Below are 27,557 nucleotides of genomic sequence, written 5' to 3'. Positions count from 1 at the left end.
TAGAAAACTATGGTGGACTTATACACCCTAGAGAACATATACAAAATGTTCGAAGCATCTTGAAGCTTGTCACCCAAGTCAACAACTATGTTTAAAATCCTTCCAACAATATTTTATGAATATGCCCAAGCGTGCTACCATAACCTAAAGCCCAGATCCATCCTAGACTTCAGCAATTTTTATGCCAAACTCATCTTCTACTTCAACATAAGCATACCAACTAAAAAAATTCACAAATAAGATCTTCACCATCACATAATGAGAAGATGGAATCACCAAGGCATATCTTTAAAGGTTTAATGAGAAAATGCTCAACATCGAGAGTCTACTTGAATTTATTATCGTTGAAGCTCTATTAATAGAGTCTATAACTATTTTATATGAGAAAAATGATAAACTCTTCATTATTGAACTCTCTTTAAAGTGAAACATATAATGAAAAATAATATTCAATTAGAAGTTATGAGCGTGACTAGGCAAGAACACCCTTATTTTCAACATCAGAGAGCAAAATCTCTCAAACATCATTGATCTCCTAGTAGCCCTAGAGAATCCAAAAGGAACATTAAGGGATCCGGTCGTAGTCAGCTAACGTTCATTAAACTCATAATCACACCTGACTACCATGTGTATTGAGGTTTTTCCTTCCACCAAGCGAAAAGAATTCATGTAATATCGACCACTCTATGAAGAGTGGCTTAAACATACAAAACCCCGATAGATGTTTTTCTTTTCATAACAATAATATTGACCACGATACCAAGAACTATCATGCCCTAAAAAAGAGATAGATAGATTGATCATTAGAGGTTACCTCCAATAATTTGTAATGAAGGGAATGGAACTCGAACAAAAAGTGAAGAAGGTTGATGTGTCCCATGATGAGTTATCTAAGATCATATGGGTTTCAAGGATCGTATTTCCACTTACATGAAAATAAATTTTAACTTTTCAATGAGAAAATCAATATCACCTCTCCAAGTTGTCTCCATATGTTTTCTTCATGGTATTGCTCGTATCCGTATCTCCAACAAAAACCTTTATATCCCAAAAAAAATATTCATGTCTTAAATGAAATCTCTATGTCTCCAAATAATTATCTCTATAAACATTAATCATGATAATTTTGTTATTGATCCTTCATTGTCATTGGCATAATTCTTATTTTGACACTATTTTCATGATCATAAAACATTTTCCATCTTAAGTGAAAATGGTCTTCATCCTAGGAGGAACAAACAAGTCAATTTCTTAGCATGCCAAAACTCTCATCTTTTATGCATAGCACGTTAACAAAAAGAGTTAGGGTATGCAAATAGAGAAACAAAATCTATGTGAAGGCAACATGATATGTATAAGACAATAAGTGTTTTTCTTCCCTTCTTCTTCTATTAGTTAAGTCTTTCAAATATAATTTTTTGAAAGACTTGAGGGGCAAATGAAAGTATAGCTAATAAAAAATGTGACAGTCTTGCTGTTTGGTTGTTCGTTTAAGGCAGCCTTCCATCTAGACCATGCCTAAAAAGGCAATTCTGTCTTTTAGGCCCTCAATAACAAACGGTATTATAAGCCTCATCCCAACTACCTTAGAAATTAATCTCAACCCCATGGAAATTCTAGGAAGCTTAGCTACTAGCTGACACCACAATATAAAAGTTACAACCTTTAAGAAAGTTAATACAACACCACACTTTTATACCTACTCATGATCTAAGTATGGTGTCTACCTTACTCGTCAATAGCTATATCTCACTAACTTGTCTTTCTAATGAGAACCAACATTTCTCGCCCTCTCAGATAAAATCATGTGACAAATGTATATAAATACCTCATGTGACTATATAAACAAATAAGGCAACAAAACAACACAAGATCACAAACCACAAATAACAATCGCAACATACACTCATTACACTTTCATTATCTTTCTCTTTCCAATACAATATTTTTCTTCTGCACTTTACTAACTTAAGTGTTGGAGGATCTTCTATTTTGATAGGAAACTTATTTTGCAAAGAAAATCACTCGTGGCTTCACTTCATCTTCCATATTATCCCTTGTAAAAAGCAATCTTTGTTGTAATGCATGCCTTATATGACATATAGGAGAGAGAAATCAAACTAAAAAATAAATTTAACATTACTAAATTGTGGGATGAAATTCCAAATAGTCAAGTTTTTGCCTCTATGATTAAATTAATGATAACTTTTTTTCTTTCAATTTTGCGTTATAGTTTCTTTAGTCTTCAGATTGGAAGTCAAAAGAATTTGATTTAAATTGGAATCATTTTAAGTGTTAATTTTGTTCAATCAAGTTTTTAATTGTCAATATTAATTACCTTTCTTGGCATTGATCAATTGTCCTACTATTTAGCATAATAACAGTTTAAAATAAAAATAAATCAAATTAAATTGGATCAAAACTGATCTGTTTGAATTGATTTTTAATTCAATGGTTCTTTTAAAAAAAAAAAAAAGTTAATTTGGTTGATTTTAGCACAAAACCAAACCAAAAATAATCGTATCATTTTTCTTCATTAAAACAAATACAATTTAGTAATTCTTGAACCCATGAATTATGTTTTGGGGACACACGTATTTCACTCTGCAAAACCTTTTTCAACGATCCTTCCAACTAGAAGTTCAAAATTGGCTTACCAGATTAATTATCCAAGGGAATACCATTTAAGGCACGTTCCTTTTATACAGGAGAACCTTCCAAATCTTGGTTAAGACAGGGACATTTCGAGCATGATACCCTCTTGCAATGAGTGCCCAAATAGCCTTACACGTCCACACGTATCAAGGCCTCATTGTAAGGTAATAAAAGAGTTGAATATCCCCACATGAATACTTGCCTACGATAAGATCAAACAACTTTTAAAAGATAAAGAAGATAAGATCAATTCTATGATTTTTCTTTTCTTCTCCCATTTATTAACTCATGGCAGTTGTCACGCACACTTCATTAATTCATTTATTTAACTGCTTAATACAGAAAAATCCCCATAAAATGTTTTTTTTTTAAGAAAATCAATCTGGACAGATCCCTCCTCTCCTACCATGCCATAAAGCTGGATGGATAAAGATAAAGTTGGCTACCTACAGGTCATCCCAATGGGTGAAAAGTCACTGTTATCCTTATCCAAAGGGCTCAAAACCCCAATAGTGCAAGGTTAATTATGTCTTTAACAAGTCAAGCATCCAAGGGTGTCCATGACAAAAATTTATCCATCTTGCATTATCTTCTCCTATCGAAAAAATGAAAAAAAAAATGCATTGAAGATATAGTTTTTTTATTAAAAACTTTGTAAATCGGAGATGAAAACAAAATAAAGCTAAACTAAATTAAGGGAAAAATAAAATAAATTGATGTTGGGGGTTATGCATCATCATCTTCTTCATCTTCTTGCAGATCTGAAAGGGAGAAGCAACTTTGAGACTTCATACCAAACTTGGCAAACCTCCTCTCGTGCAATTTTCTTGCTATGATGCCTTGTGTAAGTGCTTCACTTGATGGGTTTTCCTTGTTTTCTTGATCTTGTGCTTGTGTTGCTCCTAATCTTGGGTCGTCGTCGTCGTCGTCGTCGTCGTCGTCGTCATCTTCATGCAGAGCGAGGAGAGGCATGGATTTTGGATTTGACCAACTGTAAAAAGATTTCCTTGACCATTTATTTGCCATTAAAATTCTCCTCCTTTTGTTAAATGGATTCTCTGGTTTCTCCAATTCCTTCACTGTGTTTACTGTATTCACTTCTGATAAATTTGTAAATGACTTTGATTTCCCTGAAAAATGATTCGATAATCCCCTCCTAAAATCAAGAAAAAAGAAAAACACCAAAATCAACTAAAATACCTCAAGAAAAATCACAAGTTCTTGAAAATTAATATTTTTTATAAGCTGTAGCTAAATCAAGTTTTTTTGAAAATAAATAAAAAAGAAAAATAAATCAAGAGATGGAGAATTATTAATTACTTATATGAAAAAAAAAAACACCAAAATCAACTAAAAAAACCCCAAAAATTACTTACTTGATAGGAAGAGCATCCTCTAAAGAATTCAAAGAGCCCAAAACGTTGTTCTTTTTCGAAGAAACGACACCATCTTCGTCTTCGTCATCTTCTTCTTCTTCTTCACTGTCATCCGGAGCTCCGATTGACGAAGAACTCTCAGATAAATCATCCGTGTGTATTCCCGACCCGCCCCGGCTCGAGATCGGACTCTCATCACCATCACCATCTTCCTCTTTCAAGAACAAGAACGGCGGGGCCACTCCCACCTGGTGCTTCTCATGCGGTGGTGGAGGTACAACGAACGACGACCCATTTGAGGAAACATCGCCGCCGATGCTAAAAGTGGGTCCCACCAAAACCTCCATGATCTTAGTCGCTCTCACAGCTAATCACAAACTGTAAATGGCTAATGGATGGTAAAAGAAATGGGAAAGTGGGGATCCTTTTTTACCGTTTTAGCCTTCACCTCTCCTCCGTCTTCTTCTCTACTATTTGGTTTCAAGATGGGGTTTGCTACCATGAAAAAGTAAGCACAAGGTAAGAGATCGAGTGCAGGATAAGGTTGATAGGGTGAAGGTTAAGGAGAGAAAGAAAGATCACAAATTTATAAAAACAAGAGTGTTTCTAGAGATGGAAAGAGAGAGAGAGAGAGATAAGGAGGAAGAGTGAGTGGATATATATGCACTCAAAATGTATGGATTTATGTCTATGTCTGTCAGGGAGTTAAGTTTTTTTATTTGGTCCCTCTATTGTCAGTCTTGTTTCACTTGATCATTAAACTAGTTTTTATTTTGATATTATTTATTCTTCAACTCTATTTTTTTTGTAGCTATTGTCTGCCTAGTTTTTAAACTCAAGTTTGGCTTAACATGACAGGTTGATTTAGAAAATTCATGATCCTAGATTTGATCTGGTTCAAGATTCAAGTTAAATTGAAAAAAAAAAATTGATCTAATAAAACATAAATGATTTAAGTTAAGTTTTTAATAACTTGATTCATCTTATTAAAATTTAGACGGATTAATATCAAAAAAATTAAAAATATAAAATATTATTTAAATAAAAATAATTAATTTATTGATCGAGGTTATTTTTCAAGTTAGTCCACAAACTAATCTAACAACTATTATATTCCTATGTATATTTATATCAACTATTAATAGATAATTTTTGTAATTTTCACTTAACTTTAATGGCTACTCTTTTAGGATTTCATTTTATTTTAACTCCATAAAAGTTTTAATTTTCATTGTTTTTTTTTTTAGGATTGTTTATTTATTTTGGAGGATTGGATATAATCTAAAGAAAATGTAAAATATAACATAATATCAAATCATCTTCATCAAAATAGGGACTGGGTAGGATAGTAGGAGGATGCTATAAAGATAATAATAATAATAATAATAAGATGAGGACCAAAGTGAGATGAAATTTAAGAATAGATGGATGGACGATGGACATTGGTATTCTATATCTATGCGTACTTATATAAGTACATACGGTGAAATATGTACGAACTACGAAGCATATGGTAGAGAAAGTAGGGATAGAAATGATAACATCCGCCGGCGTGGGCTTAGGTTCGACACGTTCTTGATGACGTGGCAAAGAGGACCTGAAGGGAGACTGATCATAAACGACATCCACACACCGCCCTCTATTGTACCATAAGTTATTATATATACTTTTTTTTTTTGCTAGAAAGTAAGGATTATCGACGTGATCCTAAATTTGTTTCTTGAATAATCTTAATAATATATTTTCGATATCATTCTTATATATTTCAAAAGTAACATTTTTCAGGATTAATTCTTATATTTGAAATTGAAAATTTTAAGTAGAGATCAAATCTCTCGTTGATTATTAAGACTATTTTTTAGCTAGTGTTTTAATATTATCTTGAGACAAAATAAATGAAAACAATAAAGACAGAAAAGTATTTAGTTATAGAGATAGAATTAAAAATTAAAATTAAATTTATTTATTTTTATAATATTTTGGATTAGGTAACATTTTATTATTATATTGAGAAAGAAAGTATTAGGTTGAATAGATAAAAATATAAATATAAATTAATTTTTTTATAATAATTTTAAATGAATTTTTATATTTTTTAAAATATAAAATATATATAAAAGACATGTTCTCTATATTTTCATCATTGTTATCTTTTTTTTATCTTGAGAGAATAATTAAACGTTATTTTAAAACTCAAATATGGCATTCAAATTATCCATATCAATACGTTATGCATATCTATGTAATTATCATAATATTGACTTTATTTACTGCATGTATTTAATGGATAAATACGAAAGTCTTCTACTTTAACACAGTTTGCCTATGACAAAAAATGAGGTTTTTTTTTTAATATATATAATATGTTAATTGATGATATTTCAAAATCTAATAGGTTTGGAAATATAATTTTTTTAATAGTTGGATAATGAGTTAATTAAATATTCATTTAAATAATTTTTTTTTATGGTAAAGAAAACTATATCTTTATAAATGACTCATGATACTTACAAAAAGTTCTTTTTTTAAGAGATTTAAGAACTCTCAAAGGATTAAATTATTAATCTTATAAAAAAAAAATATATATGATAAAGAGTATTAAATTCTAAAAACAAGGTTATTTGTTTTTATTTTGGATATATGTGTGTTTTTTAATGTAAATTGTCAACCCTTTACATGGATAATTCAAGGAGTATTTATAGTCTCTGAATCTTTTTTTGCTTGAGCCATGAGGTTGGAGAGTTATTTTGTCATGATAACATTAATGAGTGATAAATATCACTTATACAAGCATTAATAAGGAATAAATATCTTTTATATGTGCATTGATAAGAAACAAATATCCATTATACAAATATTGATGAGAGAAAATAAGATGATTTAGTTTCTTGCTTGAGCCACGGGGTTGGAGAGTTATTTTGTTATGATAACATTAATGAGTGATAAATATCACTTACACAAGCATTAATAAAGATAAATATCTTTTATATATGCATTGATAAAAAAAACAAATATCCATTATATAAATATTGATGAGAGAAAATAAGATGATTTAGGACAGTTGTTTAGCCATGAACATTTAGCCATGTTATTTGGTTCAAAATCAAGAACTAGATCACTACGATTGGGCACATGCCTAACAGCTAAGCTCGAATATTATACCCGAGCCAAAAAAGTGTGTTGAGTATGAGCCCAACATCTAGGTTCAAACGTGTTTTTCAAACCCATAAAGAGCTTGATATGGCCTAGTAATTGCATCCACGATTATGGCCCAAAAATATTCTCAAAACACATTATGAACTTGTACAAAAAATAAATATTTTTATAATAAATATAAAAAATATCAATAAATCTTAGTCTATCATTGATATTTGGCAAGCTTAATAAATTGACAAATAAATATGTGTATTGATTTGGGAAATATGCATGAGTACATTTAGTGTTTATAATAAATAAAAAAATAGTCACTTGGGCTTTCCACGATCAGATTTGCTCTCTCCTCCCATCATAGTCACCACATCTCTCATGGCAACAAGATTTGGTCAATTTAGTAGCCATTTAACCCGTAATTCGCCACGGTAATGTTGTTTATTTTTTTAAAAAAAATAAATAAACATGTAAAGTGCTTCAATGTGTTTTTTAATATAATTTTTTTTTAAAAAAGTGTATATTAAAAAGCCTATACAAATATTTAGTGAAATAAGTCAATAATCATTTATGTGAATAAATAAAAAAAAATCATTAACAATAACAAAAAAATAATAATTAAGAGATAAATACAAATTAAGATATTCAATCATACAAAATAAAACATTTACCATATTGTATTCACTAAACTTGTTACTTAAATCAATAAAAGATAAATCTAAACCCTAAAAAATTTATGATTTAAAAGATAAATATGAATAAAATTGACTGAATAAATTGATGCCGTAAAACAATTACGCAAGGCTGAATGCTTTAGCAATATTATTTTTAAATAAATATTTTTATTTTGAAAAATAAACTTCATTTGTATAAAACAAAAAAAATTATAAATAAATTAGACTAATATCTTGAAAAATCAAACACAAATAAAACAATTCTAAAAAAATATATATTAAAAAATGGCATGCAAAACCTATGATTTGGATCATGAGATCGGAACAAACTCATAGAAAAACATTGAACATAATCACCAAACCAATATTTTTTTAAAAAAATACAAAATGATAAGATTGTACGAAGCCGAATCTCTAACAAGTCAAATGTTAAAAGATGAAATCATAAAAACAAATCAAATATGGAAAATTAAAAAAAAAAAATGAGCGCAAAAAACCAATTCATTAGAGGGCAAATAAAAATTTTGATTTGGCTCATACTTTGTAGAAAGCTGTAAATTGTTTTCTTAAGAAAAAAACTTGAGTACAGAAGCTATTTTGATATATTTTTTTACATAATAAAAATTATAGATATAAATAAAAAAATTATATCCAAACATCTAATAATCATCTATGTAAAAAAAAAAAATCATTAATAATAACTAAAAGAGAAAGTAGAAAAATTGAGAGATGGACGTAAATCAAAATATTTATTTTCGTAAAATAAGATATTTATCTGCTTGTGTCAACTAAACTTGTTTATTAAAATCAATAAAAGATAATAGAAATAAAAACACATATGAAACCGGATCAATAAAATAAAAAATAATGCAAAAAAATAAATAGCAATTAAAAGAATTGGGACAAAATTCGACACAAAAATTAATTGAAATTAAATGTTTAGGGAAAATGAAATGAAATTATTTTTTTAGGGATGGAATTGAAAAGGACAAATAAATTAAGAAAGTAAATAAAAAATAGCAATTAAAATAATTGTTAGGGATGGAATGAAAAAAGAAAATCAATCAAGAAAATGAATCAAAACAAAACAAATAGCTATTAAAAAAATAAAAACAAAATTTGATTAAAAAATTAAAGGAATCAAATGACCATGGATGAAACTAAAAATAAAATAAAATTATAAGTAATAAATATAATTAAAAAAATTGTAATTAAGATAATAGAGACTGAATCAAAAGAAAAAGGAAATTAAAGGGTTGATATAATTTTTTGCATGGCCAACACGCAACCCGAAAAGGAAAAAAAAAAGGAGCAAATTAACACCAAACCCAACCAAATTATCATACATACACCACTTAGAAAGGAAGAGGGTAACGAGATGAATCAAATGATGCGATGGAAACAAAATTAACATTATTAGAGTTAGCTGCAAATGCAGTCCAAATCAACGGAGTGGTTGACAAGTGCAAATATATTATAGAAATCTCACATGATTTACAGCATTACTTAATTGGATGAAAGATAATCTTATCAATTAAATTGTTCGAGTATATAAGCTGACGCATGCACATATCTATCTCAACAAAAATAAAATTTAGGATATCCATGACATTATTTGTTTGTTAATTACAATAACAACATGTCCCTGGTAAAAATAAATTTACAATAATTATAAACTTATGCACATTTTGGAGTATATTTTGTTTGCCTCGAAGTCACAATCACATATGGATTATGAAAACGAATGTAAGTATAAACTTAGAATATAAATTATATAATTACATAGTCTCTTCAATGTAATTTTCAAGATAAATTACTTCTAGATGTGTTTAATTTATTTTAATTTTTTTTGGTAAATAGTTTTTAGGACAAAGAGTTAAAGACATGAAAAGGTATATAACATATCTACTCTTACGATGTTCAAGTTGGATGTAGTTTATGGAAATTTAAGGAAAATGATGTTTCTTTGTTAATTACAATTTTCTTGTAGCTAGCAAGTTGACAATTAAAGCATTTGATATTATATGCGGTTTCATTTCTTCTCTTGAGAGGTGACAACAGTATAATAGCTAGCTCGCGATTGCTCTATAAAAAATGTTTTAATTTTAATTGCTTGGCTGTGAAATTTAACTGTTAAATTGCATTAAATTTGAATTCTTCACAAGAAAGAATTGAGTCCTATGGAAATCTATGTCAATTAATTGAAAGGTGTATTTTATTTGTATATTTTTATGTATGTGATTTAGCTCTTTTTACATATTAAATTACATGTTTTTTTTTTATTTTTAATTAATGAAATTGAATTTATACAAAATATTTAAAACTCATTCAGAATATAATTATTTGATTCCCATTGCTTAATAATGTTGTCCAGTATAAATTATTATTGCAATAAACGTTAATATTCTCTAAAAGTTAATTATGTTTATAGTTTGTAAAAATCAAATCAATTCTCAAGACCCTCCGGGCTCTAATAATATCAAGTAATTGAGGGAGGGGAGGAGCCAAAACTAACATATAATCTCATTTGATACGAATACCTCTTATCATTAAGAAAATCTTTAATCAAATTAATGAATAAAAAGGAAAAAAACTCTTAAAAAAACAAGAAGAAGAAAGGTAAGTAGAAGAATCAAATTTCAAACTCAAGAACACCAATAATTAATAGCAATCTTAATTAAAGGATTAACCAACTCACAAATTGAATAATCCCCTTTGAAGTTTGAACGGAATCAAACAGTGAAAAAAGGGCAAGAACCATATAAAAACTGGATCATTGATGCGTGGGTTGCACCCATAATCTGTACGGCTCGAATATTCTTTATGGATGATCCAGTTGTTAATACAAAATCATTTTGCTTATATTTTATGATAATGAAATGCCAATTTGCATACAAAGAGAACTTAAGAAAGCATATTAGATTACTATATTTGTTTAAGCTTTAGGATCCTCACATGCCAATGAGCACCATTCAACAAGAAATGCCAATCAGATTTTTGCTTATACATGGTGAACTTTTCTTCATTGTCTGTCAGGTATTCTAATATTAAAATCTTAACCTCCTTAGTGTATTTGCTCTAGAGTAATTAAATTAAACCCGGTTTAAAATTTAGATTATGAGTTAAGAGGGTTAATTAGAGTGAATTTAAAACAATATTATTTTGATTGGATTATAAGTTGACCCATCATATTGATTATGTGTGACCTGATCAGCTTCAAAAATAAGTTTTAGATGGGTCATCAGTTTGAATTATCAAAATAAAAATATATTCATGAAAATTAAATTTTAGAAATCATGTAAAGAAATTTATCTTGAATACATAATTGGAATATAGACGATTCATGTAAAACCCAGTAACAAAGAAGATTTAGTGTAAAGATGTGGGATTGACATAGTGATCATAACCTTATGATTAAAAATTAGTAGTATGAATTATTTAATAAACTCTTATTGGAGGAAATTAGGTCAATGCCAAGGATGACCAATGGGCTGCTCTACTCTTACTGATCCTAGCCATTTGAATACCTACCTCATCTCTCAAGATAATCTAATTAAAGAAAACTAGCTAGGCTATATCTCCGGTGCTCGAAAAAAATAATAGGGATCAATTGATTAAAAAACAATAATCAAATGTGGGACCGGACAACTAAACCACTAGCCCATGTCTCTTTTTTCCACATCTTTTCGCTGTGGAAGATTATGTGTAGATTTCTGATTCCTTTTGTTGCGACTTAAATCTGATCATGTATGATGATTCTTTGTTTCCTTTTTTAAAGTGGGCAGTGATGATTCAAAGTGCAAAGAGAAAATAAATTGGTGTAAATTTGACTTAGTAATGCCATCATGACCTTCAAAGCTAAGACTTAATTTGCGTTGTTGGGATTACTGACGGGATCGATGGCCTATCTCCCGCTTGAAATCAATTCAGCAGCATTTCCGTCTAGGGTTTATAGCTACTTATTTAAATTTAATTAGCTTATCGAAACTTGATTTATCAACATCTAGGGTTTTTTTTTTCTCCCATGAGAGAGAACTCTTTTTTAATAATTTAAATATTTGAATTAACTTGTACGTGTTTTAACTAATCTTATAAGTTTTAAAGTTAATAACCATATATTTTTAACAATTCTAAAAAGATCATTCGAAATTATAATTATTAAAAAGTAAATTAAAAAACTAATCAATTTAGAGTGTTTTTACTTCCGTAAGAAGTGTCATCCGTTCAAGGGATTTGTGTGACAGAGAGCATTGCCCTTTTCTTATGTTTACAAGTAGAGAAATATTCTTGGATCAACCTTTACTCCATGGGATCGGATTATGTCTAACCTTTGATCTGTTCTGAGGGACAAACTTTTTAAATTCACTAACAATCCACGCGAAAGACAGAGATCGAAGAGCTTTCCAAGGATGAGAATCGAACCCTAAACCTGATGCGTCAGATACAATCTTCTTATGACTTTGATACCGTTTAGTAATAATAAGCTTGCGTCAGAGCCAATCTTCTTATCTCTTTGATGCCGTTTAGGACTGTATTAGCTTTTGTTTTTTATTCGTTTAGTTAATTAAATAGATTCTGCTTTTACGATACATTTTTTTTATATAATTCCATTTCAAATCTTGTTTTTACCAAAGTTAAAATAACTTATTTTTCATTTATGAAAATCTACTTTTTATTTATTTACATATAAAAATTTACCTCATAACAATTCTAACAAAATACATATTTTTTTAAACCATAACTAAAATATATTTTTAATTTGTTTTTTAATCATAATCATAAAAGCTACTATTACGATGAATACGCACCTTTTATTATGAGATATATTAGTTAGGTTAGATCACATAAAGTTAGTTAATGTAAGATAAAAAAAAATATTATCACTGTAGGAATTGAGTTGACTATTACTATAAAATCAAACAATTATTATTTTCTCTCCATACAATAGTTTTCTTCTTCTGCGGCTGCTGTTTTTTGCGAGGAGCTAGCTCATCGTGATTATGAGACTTACTGGTATTTATCAAAGAAACTTCATCCATCATTATTCAATTGGAAGAGAGTATAGTGTATTTTTGCTTTTCACATCCGCAATAGCCAAACTCATAAAGTAGTGTGTGTGAGAAGAATTATCCAAATCTTCTATCCTTCTACGTGATTTAAATTCGAGAATAATTATCAAAACCGGATTGGACCAATAAGGTCAAACTGGTAACCAGTTCTTGGAAAATAATTTCCAACCTTATATCCTTGTTACCAATAAAAAAATTAGGGTTCTTGAATGCTTAATGAAGATTAAAGAAAAGTTTGGAATTACAGTGCAGTGTAGGGTACTTTTTAAAATAAATTTTTATTTAAAAATATATTAAAATGAATTTTTTTCAGATTTTTTTAAAAATTTTATTATTAGAACATCAAAACCATTAGAAAAAACTAAAAAAATATTAATTTAATGTTTTTTGAAGTAAAAAATACTTTTATAAAAATAAAACAAAAGTATTTTCAAACAGCCCCTAAATCATGGATTTATGCAGCCGATCCATACCAATGAATCAAATTTTAGAAAAGAAAAAAAAAAGTTGAAGGTTGGTGTATAAATGATGCTTATAATCCTACCCCATTTTTCCCTAGACTCAAAAAATCAAAACTCACCCATGTCTGCTTACAGGAAACCTGTGAAATCCAAACATGTGAACATTCCATTATCAATATTGCCATTATCGTGATTGACATCATTGTTTTTCATGCAAATTTCAACTTTTAAAGAAACAATAAAGTAGGGAAGACAATATTTTTGTGGTTTGTCATTTTTAAGTTAGGTGATTGACTTTTTGCTAGTACATAGAAAAATCTCATAAATAGAAGAACATTGTAGAAAATTTTCTATCCTGAGAAATTGCTGAGCTTTCTACAAAAGCATCATGCAAATACATACTAGGTAATATATATAGTATGAACTTGGAGAAAATTCGTTTGTTTTAGTTGATATCCAAGTTTGCTTTCTCTCTATTGACATTTGATTTTTATTTTGTTTTCTAGTTGAGGTAAGATGTAATGTTTATAATCTATTTAAAATTTTGTAAATCTTATAAAAAATCAGACTTTAATTATCATTATTTTTTTAAAAAAATTAAACAGTGAATTTAAAGTTCATTTTGCTCGTAAAACAGCTGTTTTTAGTCCGCGTCTGCATCACAATTCATCAACAAAAAGTATATTGAGAATGGATAAAATGATTGGTTTGATTTATAAGCACCGAGATCCAATAAAAAAAAATAATTAGACTATTAGCCTCAACAGCACATTCTATAATCGATGTCATCTAATCAAATTTATCTTCCGTTTTTTTAACTCAAAAGATTTAATGATGTTTGCATGACGAAGACAAGCCTTTCCTAGAAACATCCTGTTTTATAACTGCATAAATGCAGGACCAGTTGAATTTCAGAATACCTAAAGAAAGTGTACTTCACACTGTTGATGTATGTTTGAGAAATATTGAGATGCGAGAAAATAAATAATAAGATTTGAAGCAAGAAAAAACTATAGATAAAAAAAAAGTTAAAAAAAAAGAGGATTGAAGAAATACAAAAGCTATAATATTTTCATTAATCATCAAAAGTTCTTTAATATTTAGAAAAGTTGGGTATTAATACTAAAATCCTAATTAGAATAAGTGATTGGGCTTATAACTCACTAAATAAAATATCCAATAATAATTAGATCAAGCCCAATAAATAAAGTCAAATTAATAAAACTCATATAAAAGTTCATATAAATTAAATCCAAAACATAAGTTAAAGTCCTATCTCTTAATTGTTTGGACTATCCTTCAATGTTTATAATTATTCATGTGTATAAATAATATTTCAGGTTGGTATCTCATCAAAGACTAAGCATTAAGATGAGCTAAGCAAGTTTGAAATTGAAGATTAGAAGAGGTCATGGTCATGTTAACGTGTTTGAGTAAACCTCAATCCTTCTATTTCTGCATTAAACACGCATTCTTTCATTATCACAAGCTAAGCAAGTTTGAAACTCCACCCTGCCGGCCCGCGAACGCACAAGGCAATAGGCAACACCAAGTGTCGCGACATAATTGTTGTCTTTCAAAAAAATTGACCAATTGAGTTGAAAAAAAAAATGTGCTTAGACCAATTAAACGGAAATGTGAGGTCCCTCGTCACTCAAAAGTCTTCCATTGCATAAAATATTGAAAAACGATGGTGTAGGAGGACATAAAGAAACGGTTTCCTTAGAATTTATATACCTGAAAGAAGTCCTGATGATCAGTACTCCTGATTCTTGAACCAAAACATCAGCGTAAAATTTTGATTTTCCTGATGAGGTCAAGATTTGGTGTTCATCATGCAATCATTCTCCTCTTTAGCATTATTGGCTTTGTTAATGGAGGAGGGAATGAAACAGACCAAGAAGCATTGCTTGAATTCAAGACCAAGATCACCAGTGACCCTCTTGGCATCATGAACTTATGGAACACATCAGTTCAGTTTTGCCAGTGGTATGGTGTCAAATGTAGCCCTAAGCACCAAAGGGTTACTGTTTTGGACCTTAACTCACAGTTCCTCCAGGGGTCCACATCACCACACCTTGGAAGTCTCAGCTTTCTACAAGTCTTGCATCTCTATAACAACAGCTTCAGCAGTGAAATTCCCCCGGATTTAGGCCGGTTGCGCAGGCTAAAGATGCTGCGGTTGCATAATAATTTGCTCAGTGGAGAAATTCCTCCCAATATTTCAAGTTGCTTGAACCTTATCAGCATCGCACTTGGTCGCAACAACTTGATAGGCAGGATTCCATTGGAATTCAGTTCTTTATTGAACCTTCAATTACTGAATGTCGAGTTCAATAATCTGACAGGAGGAATCCCTTCATTTTTTGGCAATTATTCATCTCTACAAGTGCTGAGTACAACCGTCAACAATTTTGGTGGAACACTCCCTGATACTCTTGGTCAACTAAAGAACTTGTATTACATTTCAATGAGTGAAAACTTCTTGACCGGTACCATCCCTTCATCACTATACAATCTTTCTTTTATGAGTATTTTATGCTTCCCACTAAACCAGCTTCAAGGGACTCTCCCCTCAGACTTGGGCAACAAATTTCCTTACCTTGTTGAGCTTAATGTTGGTGGCAACCAATTTACTGGAAGCATTCCAATTTCGTTGTCCAATTCTTCATACCTGGAGAGACTTACTATCGCGATAAATGGATTTACCTTTGGTGGAGAAGATGCATAACCTTTGGTGGCTAAGCATCTCCACAAATCATCTTGGAACTGGGGAAGCTCGTGATTTGGATTTCTTGTCTACCGTTAGCAAAGCGACTAGTTTGCAGCTTATGGCTATAAACTCCAACAATTTTGGTGGGATGTTGCCTAGTGCCATCACCAACTTTACCAGCCTTAGAATAATGACCCTGGATTATAATCGGATATTTGGGAGCATCCCAGCTGGTTTGGGAAATTTGGTTAACTTGGAGATGCTATATATGGGGAATAACCAATTCACAGGTGATATTCCTGAAGAAATTGGAGAACTTCAGCAACTAAAGGAGTTGGATCTTCACGGAAACAAATTCTCAGGTAACATTCCATCTTCTTTCGGAAACTTAACCCTGTTGATCCATCTCTACATGTATCAAAGCAGTTTAAAGGGTAGCATCCCACCAGAACTAGGCAAATGCCAAAACTTGTTGTTATTGAATCTCCGTCAAAACAACCTTACTGGTGCAATCCCAAAAGAAGTTTTGAGCATCCCATCCTTGACAATCTATATGGACCTATCACGAAACAACTTGATTGGTTCCTTTCCTACAGAAGTAGGAACTTTGACAAATCTTGGAATATTGGATATTTCGCATAACATGTTGTCTGGAGAAATTCCAGGCACTCTTGGCAGTTGTGTAAGCTTGGAAGCTTTGTACATGCAAAACAATTTCTTTCAGGGTAATATCCCCTCATCTTTTATTTCATTGAGAGGTCTACAAGTTTTAAATCTGTCACACGACAACTTGACTGGAAACATTCCAGATTTTTTCATGGATTTGCGCACGTTGGCTATCTTGAATCTGTCTTTCAATACTTTTGAGGGTTTGGTACCGACAGATGGAGTGTTTCGGAATGCGAGTGCAGTTTCAGTGGTTGGAAACAGTAAGCTATGTGGCGGCATTGCTGAGTTCCAGCTACTCGAATGCAATTTCAAAGTGACTAAAAAGGGGAGATTGACACTTGCTATGAAACTAGTCATTGCTGCTTCTGCACTTCTGTGTGCAGCATTGGTCCTAACTTCTCTGTTTCTCTTGTTCGTTAAGAGGAAAAAAGTAGAACCCACTCCAACCTCTCCCGAGAACTCAGTTTTCCAAATGTCTTACCGTAGTCTACTCAAAGCCACTGATGGGTTCTCCTTGACTAATTTGCTTGGTGTGGGTGGCTTTGGGTCTGTCTACAAAGGCATACTTGATAGTGATGAAAAGCTTGTTGCAGTGAAGGTGCCAAACCTTCTAAACCCTAGAGCTTCCAAGAGCTTTAAAGCCGAATGTGAGGTCTTGAGGAATGTCAGGCATCGAAATCTTGTCAAGCTACTGACTGCATGCTCCGGCAGTGACTATCAACGAAATGATTTCAAGGCTTTGGTTTATGAATTCATGGTTAATGGGAGCCTTGAGGAGTGGCTGCATCCGATAACTCCTGGAATCGATAAGGCACGTGAATCATCAAGGAGCTTGAACTTTGTTCAGAGACTTAACATTGCCATTGATATTTCTTGTGCTCTAGAGTATCTTCACCGTGGTTGCAGAACACCAGTCGTTCACTGTGATCTCAAGCCAAGCAATGTTCTCCTCGACGACGAAATGACAGGACATGTAGGAGATTTTGGGCTGGCAAGGTTCTTTCCTGAAGCCACTAATAACCTATCCTTTAATCAGTCAAGCACCAATGGAGTAAGAGGAACTATTGGTTACACTGCTCCAGGTATATGCACCATCCTGTTCCTCTAGCAGCATACCGTTTTACTTCTCTTAAACTATTGTGAGTTGTGACAAGTTATGCTATGTGCAATTGCAGAATATGGTATGGGAAATGAAGTTTCGACATCTGGTGATGTATTCAGTTATGGAATCCTGTTATTGGAGATGTTCTCAGGGAAGAGACCGACCGACGAAATCTTTGAAGACAGCTTGAACCTTCATACCTACATGAAAGCTGCTTTTCCGGGAAAAGTGGAAGAAATTTTGGATCCAATTCTTGTTCAGGAAATAAAAGGAGAAACAAGCAGTTATATGTGGAAAAGCCAAGTGCAGGACTGCGTCGTTTCAGTACTTGAAGTAGGAATTGCTTGCTCAGCTGAATTGCCTAGCGAACGGATGGATATCAGTGAGGTTACCGCTGAGCTACAGGCGATTAAAGAAGAACTTTTTAGAAGTGAAGACATGGGGGCACATGAAGTACAGGTAGTATTGCAGTCGTGAAAATCATATCAGCAAGAAATTATCATCGGTGGAAAATTATTTGTTTTTATTTTTTATTTAGTTTCGGTCAAACTCTATAATTATTGATTGCATTTAGTTTCCTTTTTACACGGTTGACCTAGCACTAAAATAAATAATAATGTCTCGCTTGTATTATAGCATTCAACAAAAAATATGAATTAAAGTTTGATGATCCTTTTTAGCGAAATTTATTTTATGTTGCTTTTTGTTACTATCTTTCTTGTGATATTTCTATCCACATTAATTGGTATTAAAAACAAATGATTTCTAATAATTAGTGTTGTGTGCTAGAATAACCTTGACCGGAAGAAATTGTATCACAAGATGTGCTTCTATAGGCAGAACGAGGAGATTCTATATTGAGAAAGAGACATTTCAAGCACTTGCGATAGAAGATATGCAAAGACATGCTTTAGAATTGACCTAATAGTTAGTAAATGTGAGAACTCTGAGGGATTGTGTAGAGAGTGATCACAAATCCATACTTAACTTCATAAACTTATTTCAAATGCGAGAATAAAGGAGACGGCCTCATGATTAGAATGGATATTATGAAGATTTTGATGATTTTATTTTTTATGAGATAAATGTGGATTATTATTCTTTATAAATTTATAATCTTTATTTTAATAATAATTGTGTTGATAATAATAGCATAAACAATAACATTAACGGTAATAAATTATGATAATATCATTATTAGTATCCCCATTGATGAATTACATATTACATACAAAGAGAATATGTAAGGGGCTATAAAAGAATTATTGATCTAAGCTATGTTGATATTTTTTTTATTGCAAGTTTACTATTATTATAAATATAGATTTTATTCAATGGTATATATATATAACAAGCTTGTGATTCATTTCTCTAGAAACCAATAAAAAAATAAAAAAGTGATTTGTCAATTTTTGTTTCCTGTAAATGTTATATTTAAAATTATCGTACATCGAGGCTAAGGAAAAAAGGGGTTGAAGAACTAAAAATAATCTAAACTTGAAAACGAGATCTTTCTAATAAAAGAGACTGGTACATGAGGATTTTAAGAAGAAAAAAATATATATATTTTTAGTTATTTTTATTCTTTATTAGTTTTAAAAAATAATTGTTTATAGTGTTTTTATTTGTTTTTCTAATTTAGTTTAGAAAATCAAATATTAAAATTGATAGTTTTATTTTTTTTAGTTAGTTTAACTCTATAATTATTAATTGTATAAATAAAATTGTTTAGCTTATATTATAAATATCCAGTAATGAAATCTTAAATTAGAGTTTTCATGTATTAACTTTATTTGATATAATTATTTAAGTTATTTTCGTCCGCGTCATTATGTATTGTAAATAGCATCTCGTGTGTTAAACTAGTTCCCAGGTTGTCTGGTGTCATGACTTCAGAGCCCAGTTTTGTCACTCAGGCCTTCTAGCATAGGATTCTCCTGGCTGCCAGCTACGACAGCATTTTGTCCTTGTTGATTTGTTATTTCACTATAAATGAATAAATAAAAGGACAAAAAAGAAAGAACTTCACAGGCAAAGTTACCAAAGGTGGAGGCAAGTTATCAGTAGCTCTCAACCACCACAGCAGAAAATACTTAAAAATATATTCCCTCTGCCCTAAAGCACTTATTGATAAAGGAATCAAAGTTGCTTTTTCGAGAATCAAACTCCATCCCGATCCCAAACCTTGGTGATGTTGGTGCATCCAAAATTCAATGATTCAGATCTTATTCCTTCATGTTTTCAAGTGCATCCAAAATACTTTTTGGTAAAGAAAAAGAGACGAAAATCAACCTCCTGACGTTAAATTCCAGATCCTGGCCACCATAACCTGGCTTTCATTCTTTTCCTGATTTAGGAAATATCTGTTCATCACACATCTGTGGCTTCAAGTCCATCATTCAAGACAGTTTACAAATCTTGATGAATACTTTATTATTCAAAAAGTGCAGTTATAAGACAAACATAATACGTTTCGATGATTCTACAGTGAGGATAAGAGATGGATACACAGATAAAGAATGCTCAAAGTTACCCTATAAGAAAGAAAAAGACACAAAAATGAAAGAAACATGAGAAAGTGAATTGAAAAAATATACTTTGTAAGAAAAGAAGAGAGAGATTCTTATTACTTTTAGTAAACCCAGATGTATTTTTCTCTTTCCTCATTTTTTTTGAACCCGAATGTCATCTTCTCTTTGCTCATTGTGTCCATCTCTCTTCTATGTTATAACCATTAGTAGTTATAGTTTGAGCATTATATAATTTATCAAACATCAGTCCGTAGAAAATCTAGAAGAGCATGATGTGGAGACAAGAGGTGCAGGAAACGATGGCAAGCAGCTCACATGGTGGGAGCAACTTGATAGAAGAATCACAAGTTGTAAGTCATGAATCATGAATGTCCAAGGATAACTGTAATATAAATGCTTTCAAAGGGTCATTCATGAAAATCCACACATCAGCCTGAAAGGCAAGCCTACAAGGAGTGCACTTCCAAGTCAACCAATTCCTATGCTAGCATTGTCCAAATGAGAAGGAACAACAAAAATTAACGGTAATAGTTCTCAAAGCTAAAGCATCTTCTCCAATTAAAAGGAAAGCATGAATCATATATTGACAAGATATTTAACAATGAAGAATTCTCTTACATTAGAAAATAAGACAAGCTAAATGAGCCAACATCTTATCGCTATCAATATTTCTAGTATACTCAAAGGCATTGTTAACTTCTAAAACCAGCAACAAAAGACATTATCATCCATTAATCCCCCCACACAAACATCTATGCCATTTTCAGAATACAAGTGAATAATTTAATTCCTGCTAGACCTCTAACTGCTCTTCATATCAAAGAATTGTACACATATCTAGCAAATACATGGTTTCTACAGCCTACTAACTGAATAAATGAGAGTGAAAATGAATATAATATGACAATGTATACCTCAAAGTATTATCTATGATTTCAATAAGGAAGGCCATCTTCGCTTTCATCGTAGTGTCTGCGGCTCCTCAAGATTGCTTTGCATTTAAACAGCTTATGAAAATTCGATCTCATTGAGAAAATTCAGACAATGTCTGAAAAAGTTTTGAAGAAGTTCCTTTGCTCATATAAAATTCCTGAAATAGTCTCAGGTCCCTGTGGATACAAATATGTACAGTGCAAGAGCTGGCCGGTAACCAAAGGCGGGGCGATGCTTGAATTAATTACCTTTCAGCTTAACCAACATAAAGTAAATTAGATCAGGAAAATCACACCACTGCAGAGGTTGTCCGTCGAAGATCAGCAACACCATTGTTGAATTTGTCACTAAGCTGCCTGCCTTTGAAACTTGCATATCTTCCTGGCTTTGGCAGAAATAGCGAGCTCAGCATTTGCTCCAAAGCCTGCACAGAGTATTTTGCATATTTATTTGAGCTTCCATCTTGCTCAACCAAAGGACCATAGTTCTGCATATAGCTCCGATAAATAGGCACAACTGCCTGCACAATCTGCTGGCATATCTTCTCCCTGAGATCTCTATCTGGCACAACCCAGCTAGACTGCTTCTTATACATTTCATCGAAAGCTTCGTTGAAAGTTTTCAGCCTTTTCTTGACAAGATCACGGGCAGTGGCACGGCCACCTGAGAACAGAATTAGGCCTTCCCGACTTAAATGACCTGGAAGCTTCCCCCAACTATCTCTCAAGAAGATTGCAGCGTAGTAGTCCTTGTACTGTTCATGTTCTTTGAACCAAGAATCTCCTAAGAGATCCCCAACTCTTGTTCCCTTCAAGTGCTTGTATAAATGGTAGTGATTGTTAATGGCAAAAAGGTTAGCTAGGATTGTGTCTTCGTAAGCCTTTGTCCATGTCTCCAGGTTGAGCTCAATGGCTTTAATTATGTTCAGAACCTCACCAACAAGAATCCTTTCCTGAAACTTCTCGTGCTTCCAACTTCGATGAATGACCAGAACCTGGCTCAGGATAGGTTTATAATTATCCCCAAGCAGTTTATTACAGTACTCAGTAATGATGCTAACCAGTATCGGAACATTCCCATCTGGAGGAGGTGGAATCTGCCTCTGCAACTCCACCTGAACAAGAAGTTCCCAGAAAATCTCAGCTGCCCCATCAATCACCCTCCTAATGAGATCCCTTGTAAGGTTTTGGATTTCAATGCAGGCTGCTCCGCCAAAAAGCCTGTTAAAATCCAACCTTAATTTGTTCAGAGATGCAAATATATCCAACAATTTCAGAAGCTTGATTGGATCTTTCTTACTTTCTGTAACAGTCTTCCCAAATTGAAGGAACGCGAGAATGCCAGCCTGAGCAGCTATTTTGGAAAAGCATCCCATCCAAACATCCAAGCCAAGCCTCTCAAAAACATCATTACAGAGTTTGTACTCCGCTTCAAACAGGTGCTTCACAGCAAACTCCAAATGCTTGCCCCACTGGGCTATATAACCTTCTATGCTCTGCACATCATTGAATTCAGCTATTGAGATCTCAAGGTAATCCAAATCCAGTGCCTGCAAACTAGCTCTAACATTCGAACTGCGAACTTCTACATATATTGATATGCACTTTTCAAGTCTATTATTAGTTCTCAACCTCCCAAGAATGGCTTGCAACTTGTGAATAACAGACACAGGTAATTGTGATGGTGCAATGACTGCCTGTTCACCAAGTGTTGAAGATGATGGCATTGGCAGTGGCACACTATGTTCTGTCAAAAGCCGCCAAAACTCACCTTCCAATTTATCCAATGCAGCATTTAAAAGCCCCCCATCAAGATGAGATCTTTCATCATCACTTTGCAATTCCCTAAGACCCTTCAATGACTTCTTCAAATTCAAAAGATGCCGCTCATCTGCCATAACATTATCCTCCAAATACTCCACGATATCCTCCAACCACTGAATTGCCAATCCACAATTATCCCCCAGAAATCTCAAAGCCTCCTCAAGTCGTTTTATCACTGACAAATACCCAGGAAGATCATTCCTCGGATCTGATAGCAACGACTTCTCTAACCCATGAACAGCATCAAAAACCTTAAGCACAGCAGCTGCGGGACCAATAGCACGGTTAATGTGGCCCCCAGCAGCTACAAGTGCTTCCTTGTCAGCACGAATGGGGCGCACTGCTGCCTCTAGAGAAGGCAATCTTTGTTTCATCTCATCTAATATAGGTCCAGCTTTCTTAAGAGCAAGCCCTAAAGATTTCGACTTCTCTAAACTTAACTTCAATGACTTCCTTGCAGCAATCAAATTCTTAATCCTATCATCGCCTTTACCGTCACTCTTCACCGATTCAGCCATTACAACCCTAAACTCTCTAATCACACAACAAACCCCCCAAAAAAACCAAAGATTTTAGCTTCCGGCTCTCACAAATTAAGCTGAAAAGGCTATATTAAATCAAAGTTTTGAGCTTTTGGGTCTCCCTGCTTAAAAAAGCTAAAATAAGCGATCAAGATTTGATCTTTTTTGATCTTGTGATACTGGGTTCCTCAGATAGTTAATTATTACTAACCAGGACTCATGTAACAACAAATCTTCATGTCTACAATCTTTAACCAAACCTCACCAAATTCAGACCAAACTAAAAACTAACAAAGCAATCATCACAAGTAACAAACCAACCCTACTGAAGTTTGATTTTTTTTAAGGTAGATAGGAGAACGTAAGAGTGCAAGAAACTCACTTGATGAGATTTGCTTGGTTTTTTAAGCTTTGAAAGAGCGAGTTGACCCGGTGAGTCAGTGAATCTGATGAACTGGAGGGATTTTGGATTCAAAGAGAAAAGAAAACCCTAAATCTGAAGAGAGAGGGGGGGCGGGGGGGAGAGACTTTACAGCTCCCTGTTTTTGCAAGGTCTAGTAATGCCAAAGTGGTAGACAGTAAGGCAAAAAAGCTTCTCTGTACTTTCTCACCATCCCTCTCTCCCCTTCTCTGTTTGGACGACCTGTCGGTTACAGCCTGTCCGGTAAGGTCACATGTTTTTTTTTTTTACGGGCATAGTAAGGTACTAACGTTAGGATTTTCATGGTTACATGAACGATCGATGGCGTATCATTATTGCGTTGCCGTATTTTAGTGGAGACAGAGAGGGATTATTTTTATATATTTTTATTTCAAAGAATAAAAATGTACTTTAAAAGGATTTTAGAGATAAATTTTTTATATTTAAATTCTTAATTAAAAATATTTTTGTCTTACTATACCTTTTATTTTAAAGTATAAAAACCCATTCCCTAATTAGTTTTAAAAAAGCATTTACTGTGTTTTTTAAGTTTTTGGAAGTTCAGAGAATTTAAATTATGATTTGCTAAGTAAAATCACTTTCCTTGAAAAATCAATTTAAAAAAAAAAGTGTAATAAGTTAATATTTGATACTGTATAGGTTTTGAGATACAATTTTACTAAGCATGTAGAATTAATTGATGAAATAAAGCTCAATTATTTTAATTTCATGAATTATAATGCAAAGAATTACAACTAACATTATAATGTGGTGCTATTAAACAATAATCACTTTTATTTTTATATTTTTATTTACCAGCCATAGTCAACTAAGCACAATTTCCAAAGGCGCTATGATTCACGTTGCCACATGATTTGATTTGACATGGAAATGGGTGCATGAATTTCTTGATAGCCCGTGAAGTGAAAACTATCACTGCAAGGTTATAGAATATTATACTTTTTAATTAATGGGGAAGTCGAGCTTGACTTGCTTCTGCGTGCTTCTCTTGCTTGGAACTTTAATTTAGGAAATAAATTTCTTAGAGGGAACCATGTTAGATATGACTTTCGATTATAAGTCAATATATTTTTCAAAAAATTTAAACAAAATAACTTGTTAACATAGTTTCTTTGTTTTTAATTTATCTAGCTTTTCTTTGCGTCTTGGTCCGTTTTATAGGTTTTAAATCCAACTGTGATGAAATTGAACTTATTTAACTAAATAAATTTAAATACAACTCGTCATTTTATTTAAATTATCAAAGAAAAAAAATATTTATTGAGTGAATAAACCCATATTAGATCGATCAATCTCGATCAATTTTGATTAATTTATTAAATTTATAACTATAGGTTATGACATGAGCACAATTGACAAATCCGGTTTGGCCTTTCATCTCTTTTGTTTCCCTTCCCTTCATTTATCATTGGTTAGGCTTCATCGGACTTAGGTGAAATGAAATATAAAACTGAGATATTAAATAATTAGAAACCAAGTAAAAAAATTGTTTGATTATGAGTCAAATAAAAAATATTATTGACATGTGCAGTGCAACACCCACGTGCAAGAAAACGCAACGCAGTGGAGCAGCACATTTTGGCTCTCTGCAATGGCATGCCTTCGGCAACCATTCTTCTTCATTTTCTTTTCTCTCTCTTTGTTTTCGTGCTTGACTTGAAAGTAAATCCTCCATACCATTTGATTTCTTTCTTGTTAATTGTTAATATCCAAATAGTTTAAATATATATTTAGTAGGGTGATTGATAGTGTAATAAGGTTGAAAATCATATTTGCCCAGCCCTGATTTAGAAATTAATTCTATAAAGGGTTTGATTCACAAGAGATTTTAAAATGCCAAGGAAGTAACTACACATGTAATTGTTGTGCACCATAATTTGTTTTCTAGAATTTATTAAAAAGATAATATTTTTTTATGTTGATGCAAACAAGATTAAATAAGATTTGATTAGATTAACTCAACAGCTAAAAATCTAAATAAATATCATCAAATTAATATAATGTTCGATTCAACTAAAAACACAACACAGTTTGTCAAATGAGACTAGGTTTAATAACTACATGAAAAACCATCAAATTAACTTCTTCTTTTTTTAATTCCAATAACCATATTTGACTGTAATACCAGACAAATCGAGGTGCTATTGGTAGAGGATGAGTGGCCCATGTACGAGCTGGCCCGTACGAACTCAAGTTTAGCCCTCTATGTAGGCCCAAAAATAAAGTCCTTCCCTACTAAGCAATCCATTTGAGGGGCTGAGAATATATATAAAAGAGTGAATTTACTCACAGTCTTTGCCAGATCTGATTATTATTAAAATAAATAAATCAAATCAAATTTGATAAAAGTTAAATGAAAAAAATAATATTGTTTTTGTCTACCAGAAACTTAATCATGATAATTTCTTAACATTGTTTTTAAATTCTCGCATCTTTTTACAACTTAACCATTTAAAAAAATATATAATAAAAAGATATTCGAGATATGAAAAATAATTTCTATTAAAATTTTAAGATTTTGAACCATAATTATGATTTTACTTTAAGAAATTAGAGTTTATTATTGTCTCAAGTCAAGATAAATAGAGACAACTGGGACAGATATAATATATTTCTTTATCTTTTCTATTTGAAAAAACACAAATGTATTCCAAAATTATACAAACAAGATTGTTTGAATTGACCAATGCGACATTGCACAAGTCGTTGGAGAGTTTGTGTTCTCTTCATATCTCCCTGTTCAAAGCCCTTCTGGAGAAATTGGAGAATGCTCTGGCTGAGAGGCTACAGCTTCAGTCTGCAAACAATAAACTTAATGCAAACTAACTTATAGATGTGAATCTTGATGATTACTAATGTTTTGCCTAAATTGTAGAACATACAGGAGGTGGCTCAAAGCAGGGACACATTATTGGACATAGAAAGGAATGAAGCAGAGGAGTTAACAGGTCGAGTACAAACTCTTGAGAGCGCTTTACGTGAGAAAGAATCACAATTAAATATGCTTGAAGGAGGTGAAGGTTTGGGACGTCCAAGTAACCCAGCCTCTGAAATTGTGGAAGTTAAACCTGTGGGGAGTCTTCCAATCTATCCTCTCACATGATGAAACTTAGTTGCTTAGTGATTCCAAGATGTTTGGTAACAAATCCTGACAAAGCAGAGCAATCTTAAAGGCTGCATCTTAAGATTTGCTTGCTTCTATGCTGGTAATAGTGTCTGGATAAGCTTGTCGAGAGTTTTGAGTTTGACACCTGCTAGTAATTTCTGTGTGTTTCTTGCAGTCCTAGATGAGCAAACTACTTATGGTAATTGTAATTCAAATTTGGAGTCAATAATGATTAAGTTTTTTTTTTTTTTGAATTCGAGAAAACTCTACCTTTTAGAAAATGTATTTTGTGGGTTTAGGTGAGCTAGTAAAATCCTGGTTGTTCCTAGCTTTTA

General features: G+C 32.1%; 3 protein-coding genes across 3 annotated transcripts; 1 reads left to right on the top strand and 2 right to left on the bottom strand.

The window, feature by feature from the left end:
- Positions 1-3,274: 3,274 nt before the first annotated feature.
- LOC118060358 (protein OXIDATIVE STRESS 3 LIKE 4) lies at positions 3,275-4,675 on the bottom strand. The gene is made up of 2 exons (XM_035073568.2): positions 4,032-4,675; positions 3,275-3,811 (listed from the first exon to the last, which is right to left on the bottom strand). The coding sequence occupies exons 1-2, from the start codon at positions 4,376-4,378 to the stop codon at positions 3,382-3,384; spliced, it is 777 nt and encodes a 258-aa protein (XP_034929459.1). The 5' UTR covers positions 4,379-4,675; the 3' UTR covers positions 3,275-3,381.
- A 10,394-nt stretch (positions 4,676-15,069) lies between these two features.
- On the top strand, positions 15,070-18,451 carry LOC118060357 (uncharacterized). The gene is given in 3 exon segments (XM_035073567.2): positions 15,070-16,083; positions 16,085-17,846; positions 17,940-18,451. Coding segments are annotated over 3 exon segments (3,057 nt in total). The 5' UTR covers positions 15,070-15,192; the 3' UTR covers positions 18,344-18,451.
- A 2,504-nt stretch (positions 18,452-20,955) lies between these two features.
- Positions 20,956-24,369, bottom strand: LOC118060356 (exocyst complex component EXO70A1). Its single transcript, XM_035073566.2, has one exon. The coding sequence runs from the start codon at positions 23,669-23,671 to the stop codon at positions 21,620-21,622; it is 2,052 nt and encodes a 683-aa protein (XP_034929457.1). The 5' UTR covers positions 23,672-24,369; the 3' UTR covers positions 20,956-21,619.
- Between the last annotated feature and the right edge of the window lie 3,188 nt (positions 24,370-27,557).

This window comes from Populus alba, chromosome 6 (assembly GCF_005239225.2).
Source record: "Populus alba chromosome 6, ASM523922v2, whole genome shotgun sequence".
In the NCBI taxonomy this organism is placed as follows: Eukaryota; Viridiplantae; Streptophyta; class Magnoliopsida; order Malpighiales; family Salicaceae; genus Populus; species Populus alba.
Note: the sequence above shows the minus strand (reverse complement) of the source record. Positions and strands in the feature narration are given on the sequence as shown.